This window comes from Anolis sagrei, chromosome 2 (genome assembly GCF_037176765.1).
Source record: "Anolis sagrei isolate rAnoSag1 chromosome 2, rAnoSag1.mat, whole genome shotgun sequence".
Taxonomy (NCBI): Eukaryota; Metazoa; Chordata; class Lepidosauria; order Squamata; family Dactyloidae; genus Anolis; species Anolis sagrei.
In genome coordinates this window covers 148,972,718-148,997,569 of record NC_090022.1, presented here as the reverse complement: position 1 = coordinate 148,997,569, position 24,852 = coordinate 148,972,718, and the positions used below count along the sequence as shown (strand labels likewise).

The 24,852-nt window shown below is 41.5% G+C and overlaps 1 protein-coding gene across 1 annotated transcript; it reads left to right on the top strand.

The window, feature by feature from the left end:
- Positions 1-1,345: 1,345 nt before the first annotated feature.
- On the top strand, positions 1,346-24,852 carry SLC48A1 (solute carrier family 48 member 1). Its single transcript, XM_060763819.2, has 3 exons — positions 1,346-1,590; positions 16,908-17,075; positions 20,114-24,852. Exons 1-3 carry the CDS (start codon positions 1,452-1,454, stop codon positions 20,248-20,250), a joined length of 444 nt encoding a protein of 147 aa, XP_060619802.1. The 5' UTR covers positions 1,346-1,451; the 3' UTR covers positions 20,251-24,852.

Sequence of the window (24,852 nt, the reverse complement as noted above, 5' to 3'; positions counted from 1 at the left end):
TCATGCCGGCCACATGATCTTGGAAGTATCTGAGGACAATGCTGGCTCTTCAGCTTAGAAATGGAGATGGGTAGCAACCCCTAGAGTTGGACACAACTGGACTTAATGTCAGGGGAAAACCTTTACTTTAACCCAGTGTTTCTCAACCTTCATAATGCCGTGACTCCTCAATACAGTTCCTCATGTTGTTGTGACCCCCAACTATAACATTATTTTAGTTGCTACTTCATAACTGTAATTTTGCTATTAATCATAATGTAAATATATGACATGCAAGATGTATTTTCATTCACTGGACTAAATTTGGCACAAATACCTGATACGCCCAGACAGGCCTGTAGCTAGGATTTCAATTCGGGGGGGGGGGGGGGGGGGGGGACTGAGTCTGAGTGAAAGAGGGTCTACCCTAGCAAACCTTTTGTATCGTTACCCCAATACCCCCATGCATATGGGATATATTGAGTATGGTGATCAGATCATGATATGAATAAACATAAGTTTAAATAATGCACCAGTAAGGCCTTTTTGCAAACCACCATGAGAATTTTGGGGGGGGGGGGGCTGAAGCCCCTCAAGCCCCCCCCCCCCCCCCCGGCTACATGCCTGCGCCCAGATTTGAATATTGGTGGGGTTGGGAGGGTGGTGGTGGGGGGGATTGATGTTGTCATTTGAGAGTTTTAGTTACTGGGATTGATAGTTCACCTACCATCAAAGAGCATTCTGAATTCCACCAACAATGGAATTGAACCAAACTTGGCACACAGAACTCCCATGAACAACAGAAAACACTGAAAGGTTTTGGTTGGCATTGAGCTTGAGTTTGGGAGTTGGAGTTCACCTACATCCAGAGAGCACTATGGACTCAAACAATGATGGATCTGGACCAAACTTTGCACGAATACTCAATATGCCCAAATGTGAATACTGGTGGAGTTTGGAGAAACTAGAGCTTGACATTTGGGAGTTGTAGTTGCTGGGATTTATAGTTCACCTCCAATCAAAGAGCATTCTGAACCCCACCTATGATAGAATTGGGTAAAACTTCCCACACAGAGCCCTCATGACCAACAGAAAATATTGTGTTATCTGATGGTCTTTGGCGACCCCTCTTACACCCCCTGGCGACCCCTACAGGGGTCCCAACCCCCAAGTTGAGAAGCGCAGCTATGCTATGGGATCCTGGGTTTGAGAGTGTCTACAGAGCATCCAGGCAGGGCCCTTCCAGAGTGGCAGCCACGCGCATGCAGTGAACAGCGGGGGCGTCGCCGGTGTTTGTTGACAGTGCGAGGGGCATGACGTCATAGTGAAGCCTGCGATGACTCCTCCCAGGCGCAGGGTGGCGCCGCGGAGGCCAAGCGAGGGAAGGCGAGAGGAGGCGGAGAGAGCGAAGGGACGGCTGAAGAGAGCCTTGGGGCGGCGGGATCGCCTTCAGTCTCGTTGCCCGGGCCGGGATGGCGGTGACGAAGAAGCTGGCCATCCGCTTGGCCTACGCGGCGGCGGGGACGCTTTCGGGGCTGTCGGCCTTCCTCGCCTGGAACCTGGCGCCCAGCTTGAGGCAGCCCTGCACCGCCGCCGCCGGGGGACTCTCCGGTAAGTAAGCGCCCTCTGCGCTCCTCTCTTCTCCTCTCCTGGGCAAGGCAAGGCGGGGCTGGCTGTGTGTGGGTTTGAGAAAGGAAAGAGAGGGCTCTGGGGGCTCTTGGAGGCTTGCCTGTGTGTGTACATATGAAAGAAAGGATAGGCATCTCGGTGTCCTGTGTGTTTACATGTATAGATACAGAATCAGAGAATTGAAAGAGACCCCAAAGGTGAAAGACAGGAGAGGAATCTTGGTATCTTGTGTTTGTGTGTGTATATATGTGGTGTGTGTGTGTATACAAAGAATCATAGAATCCTAGAGTTGGAAGAAACCCCAAGGGACACCCAAGGTAACCCCCTTCTGCCATGCAGAAACACAATCAAAGCCCTCTCGACAGATGTCCATCCAGCCTCAATGTGACACACATCCATATATAAGACAGAAGAGGGATCTTGGAATGCTGTGTGTGTGTGTGTGTGTGTGTGTGTGTGTGTATACATACATGGAATCATAGAATTTGGAACAGACCCCAATGATAATCCAGCGAAACTTCCTTCTATCAAGCAAGGGCACAATCAAAGCACTCCCAACAGATTGCCATCCAGCCTCAATGTGATATACAAGACAGGATAGACATCTTGGTGTCCTCTGTGTGTGTGTGTGTGTGTGTGTGTGTGCGTATACTAGCCTTCCCCTGCCATCTTCCACTGTGTTTTTCAGTGTTTTTGTGAGTGATGGTCACTCATTGGCCTGATAGGTGTATTGTGTCCAAATTTGGTGTCAATTTGCCCAGTGGTTTTTGAGTTATGTTAATTCCACAAATTAACATCAGAATCCTAGAGTTGGAAGAGACCTCAAGGGCCATCCAGTCCAATTCCCTCCTGCCATGCAAGAAGACAAAAACCTCTTGACAGATGTCCATCCAGCCTAAATGTGAGATATATACAAGACAGGATAAGGATCTTGGTGTCCTGGTTGTGTGTATATATACATAGAATCATAGAATCCTAGAGTTGGAACAGACCCCAAGGATCATCCAGTCAAACGTCCTTCTACCATGCAAGAGCACAATCAAAGCACTCCCAACAGATTGCCATCCAGTCTCAATGTGATATACAAGACAGGATAGACATCTTAGTGCCCTCTGTGTGTGTGTGTGTGTATGTGTGTGTGTATGTGTATGTAAGTGTATACACTAGCTATCCCCTGCCATCGTCCACTGTGTTTTTCAGTGTTTTTATGAGTGATGGTCACTCATTGATAGGTGCATTGTGTCCAAATTTGGTGTCAGTTCGCTCAGTGGTTTTTGAGTTATGTTAATCTCACAAACGAACATTACATTATATAATCATAGAATCCTAGAGTTGGAAGAGACCTCAAGGGCCACCCAGTCCAACTCCCTTCTGCCATGCAGGAAGACAATCAAAACCCTCTTGACAGATTCCATCCAGCCTCAGTGTGAGATATATACAAGATAGGATAAGGATCTTTGTGTCCTGGTTGTGTGTGTGTTTGTGTGTATATAGATGAAATCATAGAATCCTAGAGTTGGAAGAGACCCCAAGGGCAATAGACAGGATAGGCATCTTGGTATCCTCTGTGTGTGTGTGTGTGTGTATGTATGTAATACTTTATTTGTATACCGTCCTATCACCTCTCCAAAGGGACTCAGGGTGGTGAACAACAAAATCAGCAAATATTCAGTGCTGTACATCAAACATAAGTAAATACCCACCCCACCCAAATCCCAAAACAAATACATATTTATACACATTTTATATATGAAATCATAAAATCCTAGAGTGGGAAAAGACCCTCAAAGGTCATCCAGTCCAACTCCCTTCTGCGATTCAGGAGCACAATCAAAGCTCTCGTGACAGATGGCCATCTAGCCTCAGCTTAAAGGCCCTCGGCCAGGAAGGAGCCGCCTCCACACTCCTAGGCATATATGTATACCTCTGCCAAACAGGTTTTACCATCAGGAAGTTCCTCCTGGTATTTACATGGAATCTTTTTCCTGCAATGTGAATCAGCACTAGGGAAGCTTGCCCCCTCCTCAATGTGACCTCCTTTCAGCTATGTTGTAAACATGGCTCTCGTTTCCCTCCTCAGCCTTCCATTCACCAAGCTAAACATCCCCAGCTCCCCCTCATAGGCCTTAGCTTCCAACCTTTTATCAATTTGGTTGCCCTTCTCATATTCTAGCTTGTCAATCTCCTTTTGGAATTGTGGTGTCCAGAAGTGGACACAATATTATTCCTGCTCTAAATATACATTTATTTACATTTTCCTAGTGTATGGCAGCTTTGGGGACACTGTGTGTGTGTGTGTCTTATCTCTCTCTCTGTCTCTCACCGAGGCATCCACAACTGCAGGCCTCCAACTCCCTGAATTCCTATCCATTGAACAACCTGGCTAAAGCTTCTGGGAGTTGGAGGCTCAAACATCTGTAGGTTGAGGGTGCCTAATCTATATAGATCTACATACAGCCACTCTCTCCTCTCTGTCTCCTTATCTCTCTCCTACGAAAGGAACCAGAAGGTGTGTCTCCCTTCACTGAAGAATGAATGTATTTTGACCCCACTTTCACTGCCATGACTCAATGCTGTGGGTTCCTGGGATTTGTAGTTTGGTGAGACATTGGCACTCTTTGTCAGATATTTTTGTAAAACTGTTTTAAGGATTTTGTAAGACTGCAACCCCCATGAATCCACACAGGCAGTCCCCGAGTTACAAACATCCCACTTACAAATGATTCCTAGTTAAAAACAGGAGTAAGACAACAGAAAGTGGGAGAAATCTGCCCCTTGGAAGGGAAATTCACTCCTGGAAGAGTTATCATGGGGGAAAGGGGTCTTCACTGAAGTTTTATCACCAATCCTTGTTTCCACAACAGGCAGTTTTTTCAAAATCCAATGATCACAGGGACAGAAAGTGAGTTGAAATCTTCCTAACAGGGGCACAGGCAGGAAGACAAACATCACATGGATGTTAAGACTTGCCCATGCTATCCAAAGGTAACATACAGACACCCACACACACATGTTTGACTAGAGTTACATTGAAAAATGTTTCTGTTCCAGCTTACATACAAAGTCAACTAAAGATCAAACCTACATAACCTATCTTGTTCATAACTTGGGGACTGCCTTTACTATGGTGCAATGGTGGCTAATGTGGTGTCACACTACATTCATTCTAGATGCACCCTTAGACAAAAACAAAACTGATAAGAGTGGTGACCAATGAGCCTGTTCATGCATGGAAATGCTAAACCACATCTGACAGTATTCCTTGCCTAAGAAAACCCTGTGATTTTTTTTGGTCACCATAAATCATCAGGGATATATACACTACCCTTATCTAAAATGCTTGGGTACAGAAGTGTTTCAGATTTCAGGGGTTTTTTTTGTTTCCCAGATTTGGGGATTTCTACATATACTGTACAGAGTAACTGGAGAGATGTCTTAAAGATTGGACCCTACTAGAAACATGAAATTCATTTATGTTTCATAAACACATTGTAGCCTAGCTTGAACGTAATTTGTACAATAATTTAAATTAATTTTGTGCAGCGAAACATGGTTTGGGTACACAGGTCAACCAGAAAGCAAAGTGTCACTGGGGTGCCTTCCACACAGCTGAATAAAATCCCACATTTTCTGCTTTGAACTAGAATGTATGGCAGTGTGGACTCAGATAATTCAGTTCAGAGCAGATATTGTGGGATTTTCTGCCTTGATATTCTGGGTTATATGGCTGTGTGGAAGGGCCCTAAGTGTATCTACACTGAAGAAGTATTGCAGTTTCACACCACATCTACTCCCATGGCTCAGTGCTATGGAATCTTGGAAGTTATTCAGACACCAGTATTCTCACACAGGAAAAACTAAAGATCCTACAAAGCAACAAACACATGATTCCATAGAACTGAGCTATGGCAGTTGAAGTGGTGTTGAACAACATTAATTCTATAGTGTGGATGCACTCACTGTCTCATCCGCCTATATTTTGGATTTTAGAAGATTTCGGATTTCTGGATGAAGGATGCTCAGCCTGTATTCTCAAGAATTTAGGACTGTATTGCTTGATTTGGGAATATCTTCCCTGCCTTGGATTTTCATTCAACAACCATAAAGGCTGGTTTAAAGGAGGGCAACTTTTACCCTGCCTTGAAAAGGAGCTTGAAAAGTAATGCATACTGAGGGCCCTTCCACACAACCATATAACCCAGAAAATCAAGGAAGATAATTCACAATATTTGATTTGAACTGAGTTATTTGAGTCCACCCTGCTATATAATCCAGTTTAATGTGGATTTTATACAGCTGTGTGGAAGAAGCCTTAGTATTCTCAAAAGTAATTCCAGTGCCTCCTTAATAGATGTATAATTTTATCCACATTCCCACTCTATGTTTTCGTTGTTTGGCTCTGAATTATTTGCAAGCAGGCATCCAAATATAAGTTTCTTCTCTGTAGGGGTGTTTTTGTTTGTTTTGTTTTGTTTGTTTGTTTGGAAATATGGATGAGTTTGCTGGACTTGGTAGTTTCTGCTGTTTAATCTTGGGGCTCAGTTCCCTCTTAGGAAGGGATTTGGCACTTTAGGGACCTTTTCTATATAGATATATTCCTTGAATGTATATTTCTGTTGGCCTCAATAGACCCCTAACTAACTCATTTTATTATTAATATTATTTGTTAGCACAAGATCTCTGGGGAAATTACAAACAACCACAGCACTGAAACACTCTACAAGCAATAGTAACTATTACAAGTGAGCTTGATGTTAACAACATTGGTTTTTACACAAATTATTTGAATGCAAAGACCTTAACCTGGTTTTAAAAAGCTGCAAAAATAGCCCCAAGCTATACTGTGTATAACCTTTTTGTGATTTTGCATCTTCTCCCACACAGAGATGTTCTCTGATGCATTTCAAGCAGCACTTTCTGAACCTGCTTGTTGCTATGTGTGGATGCTCCCCTCTTGTTCAGAGCTCATTTTGTTCCATTTCTAAGCAACATGGAGAAAAAAGAATAATTCAGTTTGTGCCATTGCTCACATAGTCCTCCATGTTCACTGCGGTTAGAGGCACAGGACCCCAGTGAAAGTGAAAAAACATGAATAAAAAAATTGCTATTTTTAAAAAACTGAGAAAACCCCTCTAGGAAGTTCTAGGTATTCCAAAAAGACTCTGTGGTCAGCTTATGCTGGAGAGTGACTATAGAATCACATTGGAGGACCCAGAGATTCCTAGAAAGGGCATATGAACATCAAAGCCATGAATAATCAAATCTGCAAAAGTGCAAATGTGGAGGGACAACTGTATAATGAGAACATGACTGCTTATCTTCCTATATTTCTGAAGCAATGATCACGTTAACATGTCACCCTCACTTTATATCATGTTAGTCAAAGGCAATGCTTTTATAGATTGAGTTCTAAACATGGTTTTGAAGGCATAGTTTGATCTTGGAGGCCACATAGAGTCATCACTCATTAGTACTTGGATGTGAGACTGCCAATGAAGATCAGATACTAGATCTGTATTTCCGAGGGAGGAACTGGCAACGCATTATCAGAGAATTCGTTTTCCTTATCTAAGTAAACCTGGAAGATTAGGGTTTTGGGTATATTGAAAATCTGGCTTACATGACCAATTAATAGGGATTCTGTGAGTTATGTTTTGAGAAAATCTGGAGAGTTGTAATCCATCAAAAAGTGATTGGGAACCAAGGAAGTACTGAGTATAAGCCTAGTTTTTCAGCACATTTTAATGCTGAAAAAGTCCTCCTTGGCTTATACTCGAGTGAGGGTCCTGGCAGGAAGGCATGGGGCTGAAAGAGGCCCTTTGTAGGACTTCTACCAACTCCATACCTCCTCCCTTTTTGGTACAGCAACCTAGCTTGGCCTCATGTAAGCCAGTCCAAGTCCCCATTGCAGAGATTGTGGTGGGGTATAAATAAAGTATATGTATGTGTATATATATATATATAGAGAGAGAGAGAGAGAGAGAGAGAGAGAGCTGGATCTCTTTGCTGAGAGCGGAAGGCAGGTGGCCTCTCAACACAGCAACCCAACTGGGTTGCTGTGCCAAGAGGAGAAGAGAAGCTGCATGCCTCAATTAATGTCATTTTATTGGTATCTATTTTTATTTTGAAATTTACCAGTAGCTGCTGCATTTTCCACCCTAGGCTTATACTTGAATCAATAAGATTTCCCAGTTTTTTGTGGTAAAATTAGATGCCTTGGCTTATACTCGGGTCGACTTATACTCTATATGGCAGATTTGAAACTTGAAGTACAAGTTCACATCACAGCTGGGATAAATGGCTTGCTAATGTAATCTCTTGACTTTATTTAATCTGGTTGTAAAATTGGAATTGGAATTATCTGAATGTTGTGTTTGTAAGAAAAGCCAAGGTTGTATTCAGATGTTAAAATATGTTTCATTTTCAGGTTACAACCTTGTTAGGAAAGTTGTTCAATCAAATGAGAAGCGTTATGAAGCAAATTGCATGGTAGCATAAATAATGTAATAGTCAACTGTACAGGATTGATGACTTGGCTTATTTAGGGAAATGCAGTTTCAATTTAATTACATCTGGATTTGCTTTATGCTGAGCCAGACTTTTAGCCTAGCCAATATTTTCTGTCCCTGACTGGCAGCAGTTTGGGCTGGTGGTCTTTGCCAGCCTCAAAGGCCCCAGTAATGGTCATTTCCAAATCTTAAATTAAATGAGCTTTCTGTCTGCAAAGCAGATCCTATACTGTGGGATTGTTGTTGTTTTATGTGGTTGTTAATGCTAATTCTTCCTATTTAGTGAATGCCCAACTACCTTTCAAATTCTATGCATTCCCTATGCTAGATTATGCCAAAACCAGAAACCAGTTTTTGTTCCAAAAATGGTTTCTAGTTTTGGCATGATCTAGCATAAGGGATACATGGAATTTGAAAGGTAGTTGGACTTCACTTCTTATCAACCCAAGGTACAAGGTGATCCTATCATGGGTGTGTCATGACCAGATATTTCCAGAGGGAGTTCCCCCTGCCTTCCACTGAGCCCAAGAGAGTGTGACTTGGCCAAGGCCACCCACCAGATCCCCTTAATTGAACAGGGCTTCAGTTATGGGGCTCCTGTTCACTGGAGTCATAATCCAAAGCTCAGACCACTACAACATGCTGTCTATAGGAAAGTAGTTAAAACATTCTTTAATCACACACATTCACAATTAAAACAGCCAGATAAGCCACAACAGGTTTAAAGAACCGAAAGCCAAGCCAAATGATACTGTCTTGCTTGTCGACCAAAGCCTGAGAGAATTGGACCCCGACGGACTTCCACTCTTAGGGCATGATGACAAAGGTAGCCCTGTCTCATGTACACACAAATATAGCTTCTCAAATGTGTGACTTCTTGGGTTACATCAGCAATGTACAGCACTCCAAAGTTTGTTTGACTGGAACTCCCCTCATACCCAGTGGGTGATAATATCTGATAATATCTCCCCTCATACCCACTAATATCTCCCCTCATACCCAGTGGGTGATAATATCTGATAATAAACATCCTCCTCACCTTTCATACATTAAGGCCTCATTAAGTTATATTTGTTGCTATGTGCCTTCAAGCTGTTTCTGACTTATGGTGAAGCTAAGGATAATTCATCACAGTGTTTTCTAAGGCCATGCGTACCCTTCTTTTTGAGTGGGGATGCTTTGTAAATTATTTTCATTCCCATTTCTTACTTACTTAGGTGATCCCTCATTGTCTGAGTAGGATATTTCACTACCATAAGTATCACATTACATACATTTTTGTGAATCTTTTGAGCATGAAGAGCATGTCAATGCCTTGTCGTTTCCTTGGAGTTTATGTACTACCATACCAGCCCGGCTGTTGGGAGTATCACAAGAAGACAGTGTACTGTTAGCAATTTGATTTCATTCGAGCTGGTTTTTTTACTTCCAATAAAGGAGAAGGATGCCTGCAGGTCCTTTCAACGTTGTGCCAAAATAACTTGACTGTTTGGGGGCATTCTGCACTGTGAGTGGTGTTAGTAGAGGTACTGTTTTTTCCTCTGTCTCAGACAGAATAGTGATATTATTTCTTAGTAGTTCCGAGTGGAGCTTCATTTGTCACTATATGATGCTGCAACTGACAATGCAGTGGGCTGTTGATTTATCAAGAACTGTGCTATAATAAGGATCTCTGCCACCACTTTCTTATGACAGCTGAGATGGAAAACTGATGAGCAATAGCCCTTCAAACTTCAGAAAGAAATTCACATGACGGAATGCTTTTATGTGACAAAAATGCGTGTTTGTGTCTTCCTTCCTAAGAAAGAAAGGCAAATACTTCTCAAACTTTTTTTTAGTTATATTTATTTATTTCCTTTGTGAGAGTATCCTGCTATGTTTGCAATTAGGTTTATTCCATTTTTGTCCATTTTTTTTCTCTTTCATGTTTTCCCATTTTTTATCAGTATTCCCTCCTAGGAGAAACTTCCCACAACTCAAATCTAAGTGTAACTCCCAAGATTACACCCATTGAGACAATGGGATTTACATAAATGGAGATTTAGGATACTTCTGTTGATTCTTTGTGTATGTCTTCAGGTGACCTGTCAACTTATAGTGAGCCTTTGAATGTTGTAGAGTTTTCTTAGACAAGGGATTGCAGAGGTAGTTTGCCATTGCCTTTGTGTTAGTATACCTGCCATTCTCTGAATTCTCTGACCCAGCATTATCTAGTGGTAAGGATGATGGTACTTACAACCGGGGGTTGCCACATAGTCAACTAGGCAAAAGGACATCAGAAGCAATAGTGGATAAAGGCTGAGAGCATCCTTGTATACTGACTTTATAGAGGGGGCTGTCTTCCTTCCATAATGGAAAGCAGAGAGATAAGTATAAGTTTTGTCCATGACATTGCAAGATGAGGATTTGTGTTTATGTACATGCTTATCTTTATTCAATGGTGGCTCCCTCCTAATTGTCATTGAAGTGTCCCATGTTATTGGCCAGTAGGACAGAAGCAGTCAATGCAGACTGAGAGCAAATATTCACAATCATGACACTTAAGAGGATTTTTTGCTATATATAAGCCAGGCAAGTCGTACAGTTGATTGGATAAAGCAAGGCTTTGGATTAAATCTCCTCCCAACGACTGTAGCTGAACAAGTCAGATAAAAGTGTTATTTGAAGGATGAAGGATGGCAGAAGTGAGTGATTGTGTGTGCTGCAGAAAATCTGAGTTGTCTTCCTTTCAAGGAAATAGTCTCTGTGAGCTGAAAAAAAGTATTTTGCATTAAACAGCAATGTATATCATGGACCCAGTTAGCTCAATATTTTTAGCTCCAAATGATGGAAGTGACTCCCTAAAAACAGAAGTGGACAATTCAAGGAAAATAGGGAGCTACACACCAACCAATGGGGCCTTGGGAGTCTGGAACACACACTGCTCTCTGGGGGCATTTTTTGCCATGTTGCCCTACAGTCATTTAGACTCTGGAAGGACCTTTTTCAACAACAGGACATGACCAAAGCTTCTGGGATTTGCAGTCCAAAAAAGAGATACCCCCTCCCAAGCTTTTGTTTCTAGCAACCAGAGAGTCAACAGAGATGTTGATTTCTTGGGAAATGTTCCTCCTAAAGGAGGAAAGGCTGTTGTCAAAAGTTGCATCTGTAGAATGAATGTAGTTCGACACTACTTTAACTGCAGTGGCTCAATGCCATGAAATCACACGAGTTATGGTTTACAAGGTCTATACTATAGCCTTGTCTGCCAAAGGGTGCTAGTACCTCACCAAACTGTTGTTGTTGTTGTTGTTGTTGTTGTTGTTACTATTATTATGCTTATTTATATCCCACTTTTTCTCTCTGTAAGGAGATTCAAAGCTAACATTAAAAGCATTACAATACAATTTAAAATACACTATAAACAAATATTAAAATAAATATTAAAACAATATTAAACATCATTAGTATTAAAAAATAATTTAGATTAAATCCATAAAAACTACATCAGCCCCTTACATGATCTTAAAAGCCTTATTCTTTAAAAGCCTGCCTGAATAAAAAAAATTCAAAAAAACGATAGCTCCTATGATTCCATAACAGTTTTTCCATGTCAGGAGTGACTTGAGAAACTGCAAGTCACTTCTGATGTGAGAGAACTTGCTGTCTGCAAGGATGTTGCCCAGGGGATGCCCAGATGTTTTGATGTTTTATCATGCCCCCCGCATGTTGAGCTGGAGCTGACAGAGGGAGCTCATCTGTGTTCTCCCCGGATTCGAACCTCCAACCTGTTGGTCTTCAATCCTGCTGGCACAAGGGTTTAACCCTTTGCATCAATGGGGGCTCCACCATAACAGTTGGTGTCAAACTGCATTAAGTATACAGTGTAGAGCCAGCCAAAATAATCTTGAACACTGCTTTCTGAGGTGGTGAGTCAAGGCTGCTTTCTGATACTATTCTTCAGTATGGAAAAGCTAGCCTGTTTTGTTTTGGATTTTTTATTTTATTTTATTTATTTATTTTGCAAATTAAGAGAGGCATCTAAAATGCTGGAGTGGGTGTGAGTGAAGATGATAAATGGCGTGTCCATACTGAATTACCAAACAACAGAAAGGGAACCTCAGTTCTTCCCATGAACATTTTTGCTTCCCTCCTGGGATGAGATGTTCCTGATGTCAGTTTCCTTATTCCAGCAAGCAAAGGGACAGTGCGGGTGGGGAAGAGGAGAGTTGTTCAAAACAACTGCATTGTGAAACAGCATAGTTGATGCGGCCAAGAGTTTGTTTGTGCTGGATTTGAACCAAGTGGATCCAGTTCAGTAGGATAGTTTTCTCACAGTTGCCTCTTTTCAGATGGAAGGTACTACAGGATTGAAGGGGAAACATTCTGCTAATTGGTACAACCTCGGTATCTAGACTTTGGGTGACTATATGAAACCACAGATAATAGCAAACTCTATTGAAATGAAGGATTTCTAGTGCAATAATACTATAGTAGAGTCTCACTGGAGGACCTAGAAAATGCCTAGAGAACTTGGTCAAGTATGGATAAATGAAACTGCAGATACTGGTCCCAGGAATACAGGGGTCTCACTGTATCTGCATGCCGCAGAATGTAGAGAAAATGTTGCCTTCACTACCAAAAAGTAGTGTGAGTGACTGGCTATTTTATATACATTGTGTGTGTTTGAGAAAAGCCAAAGCCTCAACATCCCTTTTTTTAAACCAGCCCAGGGAGCATTGCACATAACTGAATGCTGATTTATGGCTGCAGTGAGGCTTATTTCTGAGTAGAGATGCACACAATTGAGGTGTTGTTGGTGGGGAAAATATCCAAATGGGAAAGATCTGTTTTGGCCCATCCCACGTCATACTTTGTTGGATTGACAACATTGGAACATTTTCTTGACCCCCCCCCCCCCTTAGTTTTAAAATTTCTAGAAAACTGGCAGCAGTGTTAGCTGAAAATCTATAAATGGCACCTACTTTGCCAGAGGGCAGTTTTGAGTTGAGAAGCTGCTTTGAGTTTGGAAGCCACTGAGTGAATCTACACTGTAGAATGAATGTGATTTGATACCACTTTAACGGCCATGACTCTGTGAAATCATAGGAGTTGTAGTTTTACAAGATCTTTGGCCTTATCTGCCGAAGAATGAACCCAACTACAAATCCTAGGATTCCATAGCAGTTAAAGTGGTGTCAAATTGCATTAATGCTGTGGTGTAGCTGCACCATTAATTGAACCCTTGCTATGTTCTTCCCTTCCTATTTGTTTTCTCCCTTTTTGCTGAGTCATGTTGGAGAGTTCCCTAGGATTAGTTTGCTGAGTCATGTTTTTCTGAAGTGCCTTGTCAGGTGGCTTTACACAGAGGTGCCGCGTCAGCTTCTGACATGTGAGGGGAAGTCTCCAGCTGTACACTTCCTGTTCACAAAAGCAGCCTTGGAATGGAGGAGTGACTCAGCATTTTTAGCATGCCTTTAGCATGCCTTAGATTTTTTTTTTCATATTGACCAAATGCCTGCTTTCTTCTGCCCTCTCTCTTTGAGGACAGAAATCTACAAAATGGGAAGTTTTGCCTATCTTCTGTTTGAGAAACAATTTAGGTTTATTTGTTTTACTGACATCCATAACCCTGAGTGTGCTCTTGTTTTATGCTTCACGCCTTAGATCTTTTACTGATTCAGGTTGGATTTGTGTGTATGTGCTTTCAAGTTGCCCATTGACTTCTGGTGGCCCCAGAATTTTCAGAATTAAGGCATCTTCTGGGGTGACTTTGCCAATCCTTTTCTCTGAAATGTAGGCTACAGCACCTGCTTTTTATTGGAGGTCTTCCATCCAAGTACTAACCAGGTCTTACCCTGCTTCGCTTCCAAGATCAGGCGAGCTCTAGTCTCTTTGCTTTTCTCTACTCATATGCTTTCCAAACTATGTGCTGGATAGGCTGATGGCTATTTTTGCCTCATGCCAGATAATGTTTTATTTATTTTGTTCACTTTATTTTCACCCTGTCATTCTCTGACTCAAGGAAGATTGGTGCCATATTTGTGCCCATTGGCCACTATTGCATTTCAATCATTTTCCCTTTTTTAGTTTCCTTCTTTCATTCCTGGAAACTCACAATAAACTTGCAGTGAGTGGTTCAGGGACTGCCAACAGTCCATAGACACTGCTGTGAGTAGCACTGACTTATCATCCACCAGAATTTGGAGGAAGTTTTTTTTTGGGAGGGGGGGAGTAAAGCTCCCAGATTCTGTCAATTCTGATACAGATATTGGAAGATCTGTATTTATATGTTACATACAATTACAGAGAACTGGAAGAAACTGAGGCTAACTGCCTGGCAAAGCCTATAAGATGGATGGAGGACATTTTTTCAAGATTTGGGGAGCTTCAATCCAATAGTAAAAAAAAAGGGTAAAGGGAGAAAAGCTAGATGTAAATCGTACCAGTCTGTATATTTTTCCTAACCTACTTTGCAAAGCACAGCTCAAGGCTTTCTATGATCTTCTCGGGAATAAGTGACAATGAAACATTTTTAGACATTCATGGTGTAAAAAAAAAAAAAACCCCTACAACTACTCTAGTGTTGGAGTAAGCTGATCCATAGCATAGCAGAAGGCACCTTCTCCGTTTCTCAAGACTTCATTTGAAGTCTTGACTATTTCAAATGTAGCCTTCCTTGTTTGTGACTTTCCTCCCCTTGCTTTTCCGCTTTATGGCCTACAGGCATTTTCGTACTCTCAAAGGCCAAGCTGGCAGAGGGAAGATCGGCATGGACAAGGAAGGAGAAGGTGTATGGCTTAGTCCCACAGTTTTAAAATCTCACTTCCTTACCTCTATATTTGCTTTCCAATATTTTCTCCTTCATGCTGATCCTGCATCCCCAAACTGAATTTTCATGCGTGCAGCATTGAAGCAGGACTAGGGAGGCCTATGTTTAAATCCACATTCAACCATAAATTCTGTCTGACTGGTCGCACAGCTGTTTCCCACACTCCTATCCTGCCAGGTGTTGATTTAAATATTGTCTCCAGAAATCTCTAGATCCTCCAGTGTCAACTTCTTCTAGTTATGCTAGAGGACCTAGAGATTACTAGAAGGAATATCTCTATAGGAATCCCTATATCCGCCAGTGCAGTTCTCTTTTAGATAAATTTTCAATTGTCAAAAAACAAAACAATGTTATTCACTGATTTTCACATTCATGGGGGTTTTGTGTCCCTAACCCCAGCCTGAAATGGCTGTAGGTGGCCATCCAGTTCTTTTTGCCACTTTTGTCATCTGCAGCAACTTTTTCTCACCAGAAGAGGACACTCCTTCCATGGTCTCCTTCCCAGATTAATTTGAACGTCTGGAGCCTAAAAGTCTGAACTCAAAGAGAACATAGTGTCTGAGACATTGTAGACCAGAAACTTCCTCCTTCCAGAGCATTAACCTGACCTTTTCTTTGAACACAATAGATTCCACAATGCTGGGTATACCATGAATAGTAGAATCTTGTGACCGCTTGGAAGACTTACTAAATGCATTGTAGGATTAGCTTTGAATGCCTGGGATTCATTTTAGCAGATGTGTGGATGAGTTCTTTGACCCAATTGATGCCCACTAGGAGTTTGTGGTCCTAATCCCATCATCCCTAGAAAGTATAGTGAATGGTCAAGAAAGAAGGGAGGTACAGACTAACATTTCAGGAAGCACCAGACCCAGGGAAGGGTGGGTGAAGTATTTTCCTAAACTGCAGGTATAGAGACCTCTCTGCCAATTATGTGTATGTGGCTCCATTTAACATACTTTGGAGGTGATGAAGCGGATTCTAGTCCAACAAAGTTCCATAATCCATAACAAGGTAATGGCATAACAGACATGTCAGTCTTAAAGTATTTGCTGTTGTTTTTGCTATAACAAGCTAACACAGCTGTTTGGAAATGCTGTGTCTGCAAGTAGAGTGGCCTAGATTTCTACTTTGTTGATGCTGAATTTCACTGAAGTGGTAATTCTGGCCTGGATCTCACTGCTTCATGCTACAGGTGGAACATGTGCAGTGCACAAATGCTTCCTTCACAAAGCAAAGAGGCATGGAATTGTGTGTGTATATGTGTTTGAATGACTCTTTGCCATGTGTTCTTGCTGGATTCCTAGAAAAAAAAATTCAAAGGGGAAAATGTATACAGGAGCATGCCTTACCTTTTGCAGTCCAAAATGATAGTGTATGGACTCTACATAGGATTCTAGGAGTGAAAAGCTGGCACAAGATTGCTCATTAATCTCCTCTCCCCTCAAATTAAAAATTGGGCCTGGAAAAAAAACCTTAAAACAACAGAGCCATTAAAATGGATATTACCTTATTTTCTCTATGTTGTTGTGTGCCTTCAAGTCATCTCCAATCTGTGACGACTCTGAGCTCAGTGTTTTCTTGAAAAGATTTGTTCTGTAGAGACTGCGACATCTACCTTTAATATACAACTTGCTCATCTCCTTCTTGCCTAGCCCCATAAGCAGATGACAGGCCCTCCCTCCATCCTAACTGCTAATGCCCTGGCAGCGAAAGAAGAGGCAGTATCTGCTGGACTTAATCCCTTCCCACACTGCCATGCCTTTTTCCTTTTGTGTCATGTCCTAATTAGATTTTAAGCCTGATGGCAAGGAACTATTTTGTTGTTCTTTTAGTTGTAAAGTTCCATATATAGTGATGGCACTATATAAATAAATGATGGTGATGATACCACCGTGGATTGCTTGTCTTGCTTTGTTTTCAGGTTTAGTGATAATTCTCCTTCCTTCCTTTCTTTTCTTCTGCTCCTCACCCGACAGGTGTGCTGGCGCTCTGGGCCTTGATCACCCATGTGATGTACGTGCAGGACTACTGGAGGACTTGGCTGAAAGGATTGAAATTCTTCCTCTTTGTGGGCATTCTCTTTGGCGTTCTCTCCGTGGTGGGCTTCTGCACATTCCTGGCCCTGGCTATCACACAACATCAGTGTAAGTGGAGGAATTCAAAGGGCTTTTCAGTTCAGCAAAAGCAGTGCTGTTTTTGTTATATCATCTTCAAAGCCAGGGCTTCTCAAACATTTTCTAATTGTGACTCCTTTTCACCTGGAAAAAAAGTTGCAGCTCCTTACCACTCAAGAAATTGTTATGCGACCCAAGGTGTATAGATAATATAAAATAAGTATGAGATCAAACATTTACTGAAAATAAATCAACATTTCCAGGGCTTGCTAAACAGGCTGGTTTTAATTTTTGTGGCATGACCTCAGCATTAAGCTAAGGAGATTTGGGGTCAGGACCCACACTTTAAAAAACAGTGTCATAGGCAGTGTCATAGTGACTTTTTTGGCTCAGAACTTACAGAATATGTCAACCAGCACATCTGGTAGTTCTTTTTGTTAACTCTGGGAGATGTCCCCCCAAAATCAACTTCCAAAAGTCAACTTTCTGAGCTTTAGTAGACTCCCTCATTTGTATTGTAATCTTACCTGATGACTCAGAGGTTGGAGAACCTATAGTTCATCCTAAAATTAGCAGAATAAAATGCTTACTTTAATAAATTAACTAATGTATACCTTGTCTTTCTGCCAACCAAAGTATTCAAGGCAGCAAACAATGTATAGAAATGAAAACAAAATCTTAGTTACAGCATAAGATATAAACGTATTTTAAAACACAACAAAGCAAAAAAAAAAAAAAGCAACATCTAGCTGGTTGGACCTTCTCCACTATCAACCCAGCTCTTATACCAAAGGCCCTATCAGAAAAAAGGCATTTGCTTGCAAATGGACATACTGGAAGAATGGGATCCAAGTTGGCCTCCTACAGTTGGGACTTCCAGTCTGTCTGCCCAGAGGATCTTACAGGCCCAGACAGCACAGCCTATGGTTTAATGATGTGTTTTTAATCCAGCAACATTGGGAATACCAGGTTTCTCATCCCTGCCCTAGAAAGCTTTTTTTTAGTTTTATAAAGGAGAAATATACAGGAGGTAAGCTCTGCACCTGATAACGATTGCATATTCTTCAGAACTGGAGCAATGCAACTGCAAGGTCCAGGTAATCATGAAGAAGGGTGGTGCATGGGTGGTCAGTAAATAATGGTTTTGGTGGGTGTGAAGAACCCTTACCTTTAGCAGCTAGAATGTGGGCCTAGCGAAGCCCTGGCAGCCATCTTAGGATAGGGAAACAGGGAGACGCCATCTTAGGTCAGGTTTTCTTAGAGGGGGCATGTCCTAGTCCAGTAAGCAAAGAGTAGATGGCCAGGACTGGTTAGGAATAGGGGGCGGAGCCTAACATTCAAATAGAGGGAGAAAAGTATACTTTTTGAATCTGAGGCTTGAGTTTTGGCAGTTGGGATTTGTCAGTTGGGAGTTAGGTAGTCGGTTGGTGTTCACAGTTGGATAGTGCTAGATAAGAGAATTGGGTTAATCTTTTGTAGTATTCAAGGGCTAGAGGAATTAGCCAGGAATACTGACAGTGGGAACAGGACCTTGCTTATAGTCTGTTTCTTTTATTCCCGAGGAAGGCTAGGCCAAGGTTGTTTGGCTAGATTCCAAAAAGTGGGAATTTGGTTTGGAATTATCATCAGAGATTAGTTTCCTGAGATAATCTGTTTTGTTAACTCTAGATTTGAACCCAGTATCCATCTAAGAATTGTACATCAAACGTAACCAAAAGCTTTTGTGCCATTAACTTACAGAAACCATTACGCATTTGTACCAGAAGAGTTTAAGCCTGTTAAATAAACATTACAACAGCCTGTGTGTGAACGTCATTGGTATTTAAACCCTCTGAGGAAAATAAACACTGTAGTAGCACAGAAGGGTGTTATTAAATATCCTCTCCACACATATAACTCAGCCTGAATACTAAATAAAGGTGGCAGCCTATTTATTTATTTATTTATTTACAGCTTTTATATTCCGCCCTTCTCACCCCGCAGGGGACTCAGGGCGGATTACAGTGTACACATATATGGCAAACATTCAATGCCAATTTTGATGTACAGACATATACAGACTTACAGAGGCTATTTAACTTTTTCTGGCCGCCAGGGTAGCTGTCACTTTCATCGTCCATCTGTTACGCTGATGAAATACCTCCGCATTCCTCGGATGCTTCCCCGCTGGAGTGCTTCTTTATGGCTTCATAAATTAATTAATTTTAGCCTCCCCACACTTTTAAGGTGGTACCTTATTTTCCTACTTGACAGATGCAACTGTCTGTCGGGTTGCAAAGGTCGACAACAGGCTACACAATGGTTGGAAACCCACTCCAACCCGAGCTGGCTTCGAACTCATGACCTTTTGGTCAGAGTGATCTTAATGCAGCTGACACTCAGCCAGCTGCGCCACAAACCCCAATTGAAGAAACAGTTACAAAACCTCTCAGTTCAGATGTCATTAAGATATAGCTATACACAGTTATATCTTTCCCTGTCTGATAAATTCAAATTTTTAAAAAATCTTTTCTACTGTTCGGCCTTCCTGTTCTTGATATTCCTTATAGTGGGCTTCAACCATAGAGGATCATAATTTTCTGGAGCTGACACAGAGAAAATGAGGATCCAGGTTGACACCTGTTCACATGATTGTCCATCTAGCCCAGAGGCAGGAATTGCTAGGCATTGTAATGCTTGGTGGTGTGCACTTTCCATTAGACCCAGATAGCATAACTCCTGGCAAGTGGTGCTAGAAGTTGCACTCTAACAGTATCTACACGATTCCTATGTGTTAGCTGGAAACTCACAATTCAAAACTGAGTTTTAAACACAGTGTCATCTACTCTGCCCGGTAGGGACTGTCTATGTCCTCAGAGAGATTGTTTTTATCCGCTTTGTTTCCTCAGGAACTGCTAGAGATAGAAACAGAGAAGTATTTCCAGCAGTTCCAAAAGTTTGTGTTCTCTTGCCATGATTGGAAGGGTGAGTGGGTGGTAACTCTCCTTGTTCTGTGGGCAAGAATTTGAAGTAATGAGCAGCCAAATCTGTTCTTTCCTTTTCAACATGCATCTTTTTTTTCTTTTTAGCTCTGACAGATCCAAAGAGCTACTACCTATCCTGCGTCTGGAGCGTCATCTCCTTCAAATGGGCTTTCCTCCTCAGCTTATACTCCCATCGGTATCGGAATGAGTTTGCCGACATCAGCATTCTCAGTGACTTCTAAAGCCCAGACCTCTTAATCCCGCCAAGGGAGGAAGGCCTAAGGCTGGACACTGGAGCAGGTTCTCTCAGAGCAAGGTGCTGGCGAGGGAACAAGGAGACCTAGAGGAGCCTCACGGGGCAATCCTTCTCTGCCTCTTCACCATCTGTCTGTTCAGAGCTCTTGCTTTTATCCAGTTGCGTGCTATGTTGGCTAGTTCTGTCAGTTGTATGTGTGTTTGTCTATCTATCTGTGTCTCTTCACCTTTCATGAAAATATTTGTCCTTCTTTTGAGGGACAATTCAAGACCAGGCTTTTTGTTCCAGACTCTTCTGGGCCTGTCCCTTCCTCCACCTGCACCGCCCCATTCTTTTGTTTCTCTCTTTCTTTCTTTTGGTAAGTTTGGAGATGAAACTCGGAAAGCTGTTGGAGAGACTGGTTTTCCATGACACTTGGCATGTTTCTTACCCCCTTAATGACACATCAGCTTTTTTGGTAGCCTGCAAAGTGCTTGGGAAAAGCCTAAAGAGACATGAAGCAAGAACCAGTTTTTACACCTTTCATAAACAGATGTATTTTCATAAGGCAAAGCATGGATCGGTTTTAAAGAAAACTATTTTGAACAACATTGCTTTCCTTCTCTTCTCCCCCCCCCCCCCCCAACCCTGCAATTCCTTGTGATTGTGATGGCTTTCAGAGGGAAAAGAACCTGTGGATCTTTCTGCACATTATTATGTTCCACTTCACTTCATCTTCTTTTCCTGGCACTTTTCTAGGCTGATGGTTTAACGTTTTAAAGTTCAAACTTTCCAGATGTCTTGAACTTCAGTTCCTAGCAGAACTAATGGCAGTGGATTGTGGGACTTGTACTTCCCTAACCAGGAGTGTCAGTGTTTCTGCACTTTGATTTTGCCTGAACTAGGCACCTCTGTTGATACTATTTTTGATGTTGAAGATCATCCATATAGAATATGAAAGAACACAGAATACCTTGTGAATCTACCTTCTAACCATGTTCCTGGATTGATTTGGTAATATCTCATCTTCCCATCAGGTGCTCTATAATCTGACATTTAAGTGTGCATTTATAAAGTAAAGAAGCATATATTTTAGATTATTGAAGCTGAGGTTATATTTTATGTCCCATACATGTGTTTGGACCAAAGTATAAAATGTATGTGATACATTACAGTTCCTTTTTCTTTTGTCATTTTAACACATCTCTTCATCTAGATCAGGGATAAGTGCCATGTGACTTTTCAGATGTTATTAGGTTGCAATCCCTATCTATGCAGGCAGTGATGAAGATGCGTAGGCAATGATGCTAGGAGTTGTTACCCAATATTACATGTGTAGCCATACATCTCACATTTCCTCATATATGAAAAGATGTATGAGAATGCACCCTTAACCAGCAAATTATCATTGTATTAAATGGAAACACATCTGCACTTTGCTGCATGCTTTGTGTACTTTTATTGGAAAAACCTACCTTCTAAAGATCAAGTATGATTGGCAGCAGAATTGCAAGAACAAAATAAGCATGACTGTCAAAAGTGGAACTAGGGCTCCCATTTTTCCTGCCTGACTTAGATCTACACCCACTATTTAGGAGGGAAAAGATTACTCAACTTTGCCCGAAAATATTCAATAGTTCCACCCTGGGGTGGAGGAGTTATTCTATAATAATAATAATAATAATAATTTATTTGTAGACTGCCCTATCTCCCCGAAGGAACTCAGGGCAGTCTTCAACAAAATAAACACAATGGCAAACATTCAGTGCCAAACAATAAATGAATAAATCAAAATGATAAATCAAACCAATGAGTATAAAAATTATAAAATAACAATTTAAATAAACATACATAATGGTATAACTCCCCCTCCTTTGTTCCGCTTCTACATTCATCCTATTTTGGGCAAACCACTGAGCTAACAACTGGGGGGCACAGTCTCCCTGTCTTGACTTTAAGCCAAGCATTCTCCACCCCACCCCCCCGGCCCGCCCCCTCCAGACACGATATGACATTTGAGGACCAAAATAATTTAAAGTTTTAGTCCTTCAAAGTCCTAGGGGATAGTGTGATTACCAACCCTCATCAGTCTAAAGCAATGCTCTGTTTAGTGTAGGACGATGCTCTGACCCAAGTTGACACTGCTAGGCTGGATGAACCCATGCAATGATTTGATAGGGATTGTGGAAATCGATAACTTCCCTATCAGTGGATTTTTGTCCATGCTTCAGTGGAACCATGCAAGATACTGGACTTATTATTTGGGGCATAAGGTTCAGTACATTAGCTAGCCCCTTTCAGGATTAGACTAACTGCCCCATGAACACGGAAGTCACCAGCTGCCATTCCTGCTACACCTTTACGTAGCTTTATGAACAGAGTATATGGCTCTGCAGAGGCCATACAATCTATCCTATCTGTCATGGCGGGCTCAATTTTCTCAGTTCTCTAGTAACAACACATTGAGAACCTTGTAAACCCCTTCATGGAATAAGGAGGTATTGACCTGCTGCATGTGAGATCATAACAGCTCTAAGGATGGACCTACAAAAGCTCACAAAGCCATTCCTGTTGGATGAGGCAGGAGGAAGGCAGTTTTAGCATATCTTCTCATCCTTTACTCAATATTTCCTATTAAAATGGCAACTCGTGCCTTTCACAAATGACTCGCAGAGGACACTTCTAGCAGGGATCATAGTAGGGCAGTAGGGCACATACACCTGCTCAATGGCTTCTGAATCTAGGTTGATTCTAAAGGTATCGAAACATCTTCCTGATCTTCAGTGTTAGTAGATATCAGAAAAGCCTTCCAGAGAGCAAGAGAGGCCAAAGGAAGACATCCAATTGGCTCATGACCTTCTTTAATTGGGTTAGATAGTTGGAGATAAACCGTCTTCAGCAAATGTAAGAGTGATGATTAGCTGTTGTAGCAGCACCAGAGCAGGCATGGAAAGTTGGACCCTTTTTGACAAAAACATGCTTTTCTTCCAAGCTTCATGAAAGGCTCAGTATTTAGCAAGGCACAGGACAGTGTGTGTTCATCCAATTGCCTCGCACTGCACCCATTTGCTGCTTTTAATCCCGCTCCCCATTTCAGCCCTAGTTAACCTAGCCAGAAGATATGTATTCTAGGTTTTACTCTTCTTTAATGTTTTGTTCGAGGGGAGGCAATTAACGCACAAATATCTCTGGAAGAAAGCTGCTTACACACCACTTTCCCCCTTATAAATAAAGGGGGTGATTAGTAAAATGTGTTTGTCATTGTATTATTTGCATGGAAACCCAAAAGAAGAGTGTGTAGAGAATCATATGAATGAATGCTTGGCACCCTTGGATAGTAGAACAGTGCTCTAATGATTCATTTATGACCAGAGAGAAGTTCTGATTACAATGTATAGGATCAGGTATACACCAATACAGAGACTGGATGGTGCTCATGGTTCTTATGCATAGCTTACTATTACTGAATTGTGCTGACCATACATAATTGGTCAAACACACACACTGCCATTAGAAAACAGAATGCATCCATATGTACTGTTTTAAGTATGTACCCTAGCATTAGGTAGCATTGATGCAGCCATCTTTGAGCATTTGTTTTAAAAGGCATTGTAATTTCATATAGTTAAATTCATTAGGGATGGAGTAATCTGTGGAATTTGCATTTCAATGTAGTCTTACCTAAATTTGCACTTCTGAAGCAATACATCAACCTTTAAAATATGACCTACTTAAATTTAGTGGCATTCTCTCTTCAAAATGTGTTTTCATAAATACATATATTAGGGGGAAGTGCAAATTTGTTTTTAAAAAAACCTTTTCAACATGCATTCTGTCCAGAAGCTTGTGTACAAAAAGGCACACCACAGCTATCTAAGGCCCCAACAAAAAGGATCCTTTTTATAAAGGATGTCTAGTTAGCCTCCCTGGTTCCCCTTATCCTTTTGTCTAGCTAAACTTTTTTACGCATTATTGGTACCATGAGACTAGTGAAGGAGAGTTAGAGAAACATAGGATCTTGGTGCTGTATTGCAGTAGTGTCTGCAGTAAATAAATACGGTAAAACTTGAGCTGGGAAACAATGGGATTCTACTGTAGCTAATCCTACTTTGGCTGTGTGCCCTTGACTAACAATAGATAGACTGAGTAGACCATCTGCCTCCAGAATCCTTTGCTGAATGTGTATGAATAGCCAAACAGAAAGAAAAAGAGAAAACAAATATACCTGTCAACGACCCCCATCAGGTTAAAGAAACACTGACCTAGAACAGTGGTTCTCCATCTGTGGTTCCCCAGGTGTTTTGGCCTACAACTCTCAGAAAACGCAGCTGGTTTACCAGTTGGTAGGATTTTTGGAAGTTGAAGGCAAAAACATCTGGGGATCCAAAGGTTGAGAACCACTAATGTAGAATTTTGGTCACCAAACTGGAAATTGTGGGGAAAAAGAAGGCTGATGAAAATGGGGGAAATCTCTGAATGGGTTTTGGGGAAAAAACGTTTCAGGAAGATGCAAAGCATTGGTTGACTTATGCAAGTCTTAACTGAGCTGGTTGTTTTTATTTCATACGTGCATATTGTTAGTTTTGAATAAAAACCATTTGCTAAAGTA